A 9,306-nucleotide genomic window follows, 5' to 3' on the forward strand; every position below is an offset into this window, starting at 1 on the left:
CCTTATGAATGAAACCAGCATTCTTTATAGATCTTCCACTTTCTATGCTACCCGAGTCTCTCCCACGGCTAGTTTGAACCAAATCTGTGGACAGACTTTGCCCCTGTCAACACGTATATCTAGAATAATCTTATATTACTATTACTTGTTTTTGTTTCTTTTTTCTTAAAGTATCTCATTAGTTCTATTAATATATTCAGCAAAGCTTACAAAAAATTATCTTATAATAGTATCATTGATACTAAATTTTTCTGATAATAATATCTTTGTAAATTTATTTTTCTTCATTTTTTTATTTTTCCCTTTTTCTTTAGAGAAATCAATGGTGAAAGAAAACTTGTCAAATTTAGAATAAGGCAAGTATGCTCCACAAGCTTGCCGGGACCCAGAAATTTTCCAAGGGACACGCAACTCTGGAAGACTTTGACCAAACGTCGTACACGTTAAGTTGGACATTTTATGAGATGAAAGTGATGGAGAAAAAAGGCAGGGCCCACAGTTGATTCAATCCCTATGAATTCAAACCGATTACGAGTTGCTTCGGGGAAATTGACTGTTTCAATAGTAATCGCCGATATGCTCAAACGTACGTGGAAATTCGCTTTTGTAGTCCCACGTCTAGCATGCGCTCAATGGACGTGGTCCATGGTGCTGTGGTGATTCAATGCTTAGAAAACGACGGGTCTTGTGCAACTTGGAAAGGAGTGGCTACAACAATGATGAATATACATAACTCGGCGGATAATCTACAAAAAATTGATACTGGAGTTACGGGTTTTGAATCCGATATATTTGGTTAAATGGATTTCGTAGAGACATAAAGATATCATGCTCATGGACTTAACGACATCATGCAATACTAAAAGCAATTTGGTTTACACATAATTAATGTGATCAGTACACAAATACGGAGTGTTCCCGTTTATAAATTTTCTCCTCAATAAGAGGAAACTGTCAACAGTATTCTGCACCGTCAATAGTCCCTTTGCATCTCTAGCATCTCGGTCACACTAGAAGTATTCCTGCACTGCCGTGATAATGGCAGCCAAAACTTCCTGTTCATACATTTGGTCCCCAAATGAATCTCAATTTGCAAGGCAAAGGGCTAATTTTCCAGGGTGTGTAGGGTTCAATCCGGGCATGACCTGATAATAAGTACTTCTGCTGAGTTTCATCCTACTAAATCTCCCCCGAGTTGCAATTTTCCCGGATAATCGACGTGTACGCAAGGATAGATCCTTTTTATAAATAATTACATGAGGGGGAACTTTTTGCAGTTTTCTGCATAAAATGCTGTACATTGTTCTCTGCATCATTAGAAAATTGAGCCACACGCTCTTAAATTGTTGCAAGCAGACTTTTCCAAAGTCAAACAACCAAAAGACGAAGACCATGACAGAAACATCGTTCGTTCTATCGATTGAGAATGACACGAAAATGATAGCGAACGAGCTTGCAGACGCCAATACGCCATAGCCAATTAAGACAAATATGAATTCGAACCCATTAAGCTTCTGGTGCAGATCAATTGCTAGATTTGGATCTTCGGGGTCTTTCCATCGTCTCATCTCGGTATATTTTCGAGTTCCGTACTGTTTGGACTTGTTATGGAATGGCTTTAACTGAAGCTCACTGCATTGTTTATACGAGATCTCCAAGGATCACTAGGAAAGGAATACGTATGCTTAGAAAATTGTCTGCCCTGTGTCGCTTCAAGCAATTTCTCGACAGATGAATCCAGAAGAAAGTTCATTTGATTATACTCCCAACTACTTGATTCGCGGACTGTGATTTCTTTGGTCTAGAAGAAGTTGGTTGCCAAAAGGAAGTGAGTGTCCCTTCTGTATAAATAAAGCTGCAGCAGAACTGTTGAAATTGGGATTCCAGGTTACCGATCCATGACCTGAGGATCGGCAAGTTTCATATGGTTTTCATCATCTAATTTAGCAAATAAGATCTGTTTTGCTTGGATCAGGTTAAAATACTCTTCTACCGTGTCAAATGCAATTTTGATAAAGCAATATGTCAATGAAAATGCTTTAAAGGAGCCACGTTAGTTTTTCCCGTGACATACAGGGATATGATCCACGTAGAATTCCTAAGAGAACAACACTATGATGCCCGTGACTTTAAATTTATTAGTGACTGCTTTTGCATCATTTGATATAGCTACTTGATCTCTCAACAATTTAAATCTCTCTTCAAAGTTGCATGTGGCCTCGCATGCAATCCCGTTTGCCAACAATCGTGTCAACCCATTCTCTCTTGAATACACGTGAGGGAATGTTAAAGCTTCAGTAAGATTTAGCTTATTTAAGCAGGATCCATGCGAAGACATTATAAAAAAGTTTATTCTGGCTTAATAGCAGTCACAGACAATACTAATACTTTTCATAATTACACAGGCACCAGTTGTCCTAACAAGCAAAATCATATTCAACTAATAAAAGAGCTTGGAACTGGGGGGACTGGGACTTCAACAGCTCCTTCCAACATCTGAGTGATTTTCTTCATGGTTGGCCTCAAAGCTGGGTCTCCCTGGATGCACCACAATGCCATCATCACAAATCTTCTCACCCTTCTCATGTCACTTGATGCCTCCTCGTTACTCTCCACCAGCACAATTATGTTCACGTCATGGTAGCAATCATACACCCAGTCGACCAGCACAACTTGAGCTTCAGTTTCCACTTCCGGCTTGTAGTTCTTTCTACAGCAGATGAGCTCTAGCAACAAAATGCCGAAGCTGTAAACGTCTACTTTACCAGAAATAGGCATATTCCTGAACCATTCTGGCACTAAATAACCTCTCGTTCCTCTGACTCCGGTGGTGGTTCGTGTTTGGTTGGCCATCAAGAGCTTAGCCAACCCGAAGTATGATATTTTTGCGGCGAGAGTGCTATCAAGAAGAATATTTTGCGGCTTGATGTCGCAGTGGATTATATGCCTGGTGCAATCATCATGCAAGTAAGAGAGCCCCCACGCAACACCACAGGCAATTTCTACTCTTTTGTACCAGCTGGGCCTTGAAGCGCCAAATAGAAAATCTGCCAAACTGCCGTTGCTCATGAATTCATACACCAGTAGTCGGTGTTGACCTTCATTGCAGAATCCAAGCAACTGCACTAAGTTCGTGTGGTTTGTTTGGGCAATTGCACTGACTTCTCTTTCGAACTCCTTTTCGCTTTCTCCAGTCCTCATCTCCAACACTTTTACCGCCACAAAGTTTGTTTCCTTGGATCCGAGAACACCTTTGTACACTGTTCCAAAAGCACCCCTACCCAGTTCTTCTTTGAATCCATCTGTTGCTTGTTGAAGCTCCTGATAAGTGAAAGTCTGTGTGCCTGTGGCTTTGTTGATCTGGACTGGTCGTGACAACTTAGAGTCCCTAGATCGGAAGCTTCTATAAATTAAATAGGTAATGAGGAGTAAAAGCAAGTTCACAAAGACAGAGCTACTCAACAGCACTGATCCGATGATCATCAGAGTCGTATTCGTGTTTTTCTATTGGCCATTTGCTGTACATTTTGAAGTCGTGTTATGTATCCTGACCTTGATCAAAGCTTTCCCAACCTCCTCAGGATCCATCCTTCCATTTGAAAGAGGGATCTTCTTTTTCCAGCAAACTCCGTTGCTGAAAATGGCGACTGCGCAAAAACAATCAGCCAAGCAAGCCTGTCCGCACCAGTCCTCCATTTGTGCCGCGCTATGCTCGTAATCAGGCTGTGGCCAGTTTCTATTGAGCAATTCGTGCAAAGCGAACTGGTCTGTTTCAGGCCTACTTCGTTACAACTCTGTGGTACGAAGTCCTGTCCACATTCATTCATCGCATTCATTGAATCTTACGGAGTATATCCAGGTGGGCATTGGCATCGGGGCCTCTGATCGTCTCCAAGAGTACAGTAGCTTTTGGTCGGCAAGCACCAGTCCGTTGTCGGCGGTCAACTGGACTGTCGAACCTTTGGGTGCTAGATTACCGCCATTTGCCGACCAGACTATGGTTCTGTCCTCTATTTTCTCGAACCATATAGCCAACAAATGAGCTCCTCTTCCCATTCTCCGGAACCCAAAGGCGAACTCGCCCGACGGCGAAAGCCAGGAAGAGTTCCTGTCATTCGCTTTTAACGAGATGCCCAATGTCAAGTTGCCAGAGGTCTGAGCTTCGGCGGAAAGTGGAAGTGGAACAAGTAGTAGAAGGATTCCGTGTCACGCCCCGAACCCTACGAAGCGCGAGCATCCCACCTTAGGTCGATTATGATGCGACGTTTCAGGAAGCGTCGCCGACCCACGTTCAGAATAGGCAGAGATCAAACACATGCGGAAGCAATACATAACAAACCCTGACTAATATAAAATACGAGCCAAGGATAGCTAAGCAATAAACAACGATCAATGCAGAAAATATATACATACTTATATTACTATTTTAAAACTCTTTTTACAGTGTTCACTACAACCAAAACGGAAACACCAACAGCTGGGAATAACCAAATAGCCACTTCTCCGTTCTGCTCCGTCCCCACCGGGGTGTATGCTCGACGACCGCTGGATAAAATGCGGTATTCCAAAAAGAGGTGGTGACCTCGGCATCCTACTGCTGGGGGTCTGAAAAGTTTCGGTTTACACAACCGTGAGACGAATCTCAGTAAGTTCAACCCCTAAACCTAGCCTAGGCTAGCATGCAATCTCCTGACCGGAAACAAATACTTAAAACAATAACACAACAACAATCGAATAGCTCTCTGACCCTGCAGGTTAGACAGTTCAATATATAATAATCACGACACATACGTGGCACACCTAGTCACACGTACGCCAATCACATGCTCATGCACCGAGTCTCACACACTCGCATGCCAGTCCACGCATGTTCATGCATGCAAATGTCGTCGACATGTCACGTTCATTTCCCGGCCCCACTGGCCCACCCTGGCACACTGGCAATCGCCCAATTTATTATTCATTACGACTCGAGTCGACAATATTCACGGCCCGGTGCATCTAGCCTGCTTCAAAGTGCATGAGGCGCAGCAACCGATCTGGCCCAGTGTCTCTAGCCTGCTTCAAAGTGCATGAGGCGCAACACTGATCTCCTTACGAACCAAAGCCTGCTTCAAAGTGCATGAGGATGGTCGTCTTCCGGACGTACCGGGCATCGTCCTGCTTCAAAGTGCATGAGGACGGCATCGACCCGAAGGCCCTTAGGTGATCACACAACCCATTATTATCTGAACCCCGCGTAACACGCATCAGGATATTTTAGGTGATCACATGCTCATGACAGGCACACAATCTCACACAATTTCATCACAAGCCTCATTCTCGGCATTCATAATGCGTGCCATGAAATGCAACATGAGCATCCACATAACATAGGCACAGGCACACAGTTCAATCAAAGTCATTCCACAGTGCCTAATTCACAAGTCACGTGCTTACTTGACCTATTAATACCATGCGGGCAATTCCAAATACACAATTCAAGCCATCAATTGGCCAATCACACTCCGCACGATTCAGCCACACAAGCACGCAATATAGCATTTCGCAATTAAACACAATTGATCCCCAATCAATCAAAAGCCAATCATTCTGGGTAATTCCGGCCATTCAGCTAATAATTCTTGCTGTCCATTATAATCCGGTACATTCCTCAAAAACATGGACAGCCGCTATTTCCTCAATCCGGGCCCAATAATTGTCCATAACAATCCCACTAAATTCCTCGGATTTTATTTCCACTAATCAGTCCTCAATCCAGTCTGAAATACACACTGATACTATCTAAGCCAGTCCAAAATGTACCGATAATACCTAAACCAGTCCAGAAAAACGCACTAACAGTCCTAATCCGGGTTTAGAAATTTTACTCACTTAATCCGAGGTCACGACGACGGGGAACGGCGGCCGATCACTGGTGAACAGTGAAACCGGCGGCGGAATTCCCAGCGACGCGTGAACAGTGACCCGTACGGACGGGGGATGAACAGTAACTTCCGTACGGACTGCTACAGTAACTCCGTACGGACAGGTACGCCCCGGCGTCGTACGGCGAGGCTGGACAGCTGGGTGGTGACAGAACAGTGATCCGAGCTCCGGCGAAGCTCCGGCGGCCCTTTTTGCCGGACGGGAAAGAGAAAAAGAGGGAGAAAGAGAGAGAAAGGGAGAGAGAAAGGGTCGGCCAGGGCAAGGCTGAGGCTGAGGGGGCTGAGGTGGTCCACGGCGGGGCACGGTAGTCGGCGGCGGTGCTCCGGTGGCCGGCGACGAGCTCCGGCGAGCCAAACAAGAGAGGAAAAGTGAGAAAAATTGGGGAGAAAACTGAAGAGGGGCTGCTGGGGGTGTTCTGGCCGTGAGTGAGGGTGAGAGGAGAGAGAGAGAGAGAGAGAGAGAGAGAGAGAGAGAGAGAGAGAGAGAGAGAGAGAGAGAGAGAGAGAGTCTTATCTGGTCAAACATGGCAGCCTAGGGGCGACACGTGTCGCAAATCCGACGGTTTTGACCAAAATACCCCTAATCTAACGGTTCTAATTTAATCTTATCCAAAAATGCGGGGCAAAAGGGTCAATAGGGCCAATAATTGAGCTGATAACCCTCCATAAATATCCTGAAATTTTTCCAAAATAATTCGGAACTGAAAACGGCCCAGGGGCAAAACCGTCATTTTTCCGGTCCTGGGGCGAAACTCTAATTTTCGCACATACGTGTTCCATATGTGCGTGGCCAACATAATATGACGTCGGATTCGCGAAATTCACTTTCTAAACCCTCGAAAATCGACTGCGAAGTTCCGGGAATAAAATAATATTATTTTTCCAATTTTTGTCGAAATTCCAATTTTTGGCCATAACGACTCCTGGTATGCGTGGCCACCCAAAAATGGCCTTGGCCGCAAAAAATAACCTCAAACGGCCTCCGAATCCAGCCTCGGTGCCCACAGGGGCAAAACTGTAATTTTTCACCCCCGGACCGAAATTCCACTTTTTAACCATACTAACTCAAAACGTGTGTGGCCAGCGTGCTATGACGTCAGATTCCCAAAAATAGTCTCTTAAGCCATCGAAAATCAACATCGAAATCCGGGCCCAATTTCGTGATCAAAACTCACTCAATTTCCAATTTCAAGGTCTCTCACTAACGGGCGGCTGTTTAGAGGTTACGCGTATCGACCTAGGGTTATCCGAGTCATGACGGTCCTGATCATTGAGAGAATGAGAAATTATCACTAGTCCCAGAGGTCACGATCGTCCGGTTTAAGTTCAGGACTGGTTGGCCACATGCACTCTCGGTCATGCAGAATCACCTGCGAATTCGATTGTACATCGTTGGCCTTGGCCAAACCAAATCCGTTACCTTTCCTAAGATCGATCCACATTGGTTCATAATATTCTCTCATCATTTCTCGTGATCGGTGTCCGCTTCGCGATCGGATCCTTGGTCCACGTACCGTTTTCTAATTAGCCATACCCTATTGGTTAGTATCCCGAGAGTGATCAGCTCTGGGCGAGACTTACTAAAATGAAATGCGAAATATTGTCAATTTTATTGATCCCGGAATTATATCGAAATCCGGGCTGTTACATTCCGAGTATCACTGAAGCCATGTTAGATGAAACTTGCGTGCTCCCTGAGTTGAGCTACTTTAGCCTTATGAATGAAACCAGCATTCTTTATAGATTTTCCACTTTCTATGCTACCCGAGTCTCTCCCACAGCAAGTTTGAACCAAATTTGTGGACAGACTTTGCCCATGTCAACACGTATATCTATCTAGAACAGTGATTTTGCCAAACGTTTTGAAGTTTTATAAAAGCTCCATTTGTAGTAAAAGAAAATGATTGATCAAAATATAAAGTGATTTTTGTGAAAATATATATTATTAATCAATCTTTCTTTTGTATTGATAAACCATTTAAAATTATATAATGAGTATCCAATTTTTGTGATTTGATCCCTTGGTGTTGAGGCCTTTTTTCCTTTTTACTGGATTTTATTTCTTTTTTCTTAACGTATCCCATTAGTTCTATTAATGCATTAATAAAAAATTCAAAAAAATTATCTTATAATAGTATCATTGATATTAATTTTTCTGATGATAATATCTTTCTAAATTCAGTTTTTTTCATTTTCTTTATTTTTCCCTTTTTTTTTTTTATAGAAAACAATGGTGAAAGAAAACTTGTCAAATTTTAGAGTAACGCGAGTCTGCACCATAAGCTTGCCGGGAACTAGATATTTTCCACAGGAACGCATAAATTTGGAGGACTTTGACCAAACGTCGTGCATGTTTAGTTGGAAATTTTATGAGATGAAATTGATGGAGAAGTAGGCAGGGCCCGCAGTTGATTCAATCCCATGAATTCAAGCCGTTTACAAGTTGCTTTGTGGAAATTGAACGTTTCAATCACAACCGCAAATATGCTAGAACGTACGTGGATATTTGCATTGTAGTCCCATGTTCAGCATGCTTAATGGATGTGATCCGTGGCGCGGTGGTGATTCAATGCTTAGAATACAACGGGTCTTGTGTAACTTGGAGAGGGATGTCTACAACAATGATCGATGAAAAGTATTCAATGATCGATTGTGTTTGAATTGGGAAGGAATACGTATGCTGACAAAATTATCTGCCTTTGTGTCGTTTCTCGCAATTCCTCAACGGATGAATCGAGAAGAAAGTTCGTTTGATTATGCTCCCAACTACGTGATTCGCGGAATGTGATTTCTTTGGCCTATAAGAAGTTGGTTGCCAAAGAAGGAAGTGAGAGTCCCTTCTGTATCAATAGAAAGGTAGCACAACTGTTGAAATTGGTATTTTCAGGCGACGATCCACGCCTTGAGGATCGGTGAATTTCGTATGGTTCTCACCGTCTAATTTAGCAGAGAAGATATGTTTTGCTTGGGTCGGATCAAAACACTATTCTACTGTGTCGAATGCAATTTTGATGAAGCAAAATTGTCGATGAAAATGCTTTGATGGAGCCACGTAATATTTTCCCGCGACATACAGGTATATGATCCATGTAGAAGTCCTAAGAGATTCAACATAATAATGCCCCTGACTTTAAATTTTTCAATGACTGGTTCTGCATCATTTGATATGGTTACTTGATCACTCCACAATCTAAATCTCTCTTCAAAGTTGCATGCGGCGTCCCATGCAATCGCTTTTGCCGACAATCGTCAAACCGTTCTCTTCTGGATACATGTGAGGGAATGTTAAGCATCAGTAAGATTTAGCTTATTTAAGCGGGATACATGTGAAGACGAACAAGTTTATGTTGGCTTAATAGCAGTTACAGACAACACAAAT

The 9,306-nt window shown here is 43.1% G+C and overlaps 1 protein-coding gene across 1 annotated transcript; it reads right to left on the reverse strand.

Annotated features, from left to right (window-relative positions):
• Positions 1-2,330: 2,330 nt before the first annotated feature.
• LOC130136583 (G-type lectin S-receptor-like serine/threonine-protein kinase LECRK3) lies at positions 2,331-4,201 on the reverse strand. Its single transcript, XM_056306669.1, has one exon. It carries the CDS (start codon positions 3,481-3,483, stop codon positions 2,437-2,439), a length of 1,047 nt encoding a protein of 348 aa, XP_056162644.1. The 5' UTR covers positions 3,484-4,201; the 3' UTR covers positions 2,331-2,436.
• Between the last annotated feature and the right edge of the window lie 5,105 nt (positions 4,202-9,306).

This window comes from Syzygium oleosum, unplaced genomic scaffold, assembly GCF_021117445.2.
Source record: "Syzygium oleosum isolate NSW1041296 unplaced genomic scaffold, Sole_v2.1 Sole_v2.46, whole genome shotgun sequence".
Lineage (NCBI taxonomy): Eukaryota > Viridiplantae > Streptophyta > Magnoliopsida > Myrtales > Myrtaceae > Syzygium > Syzygium oleosum.

Coding starts and splice junctions, on each gene's coding strand:
- LOC130136583 (XM_056306669.1), bottom strand. CDS start 3,483: ATGATCATCGGATCAGTGCTGTTGAGTAGCTCTGTCTTTGTGAACTTG.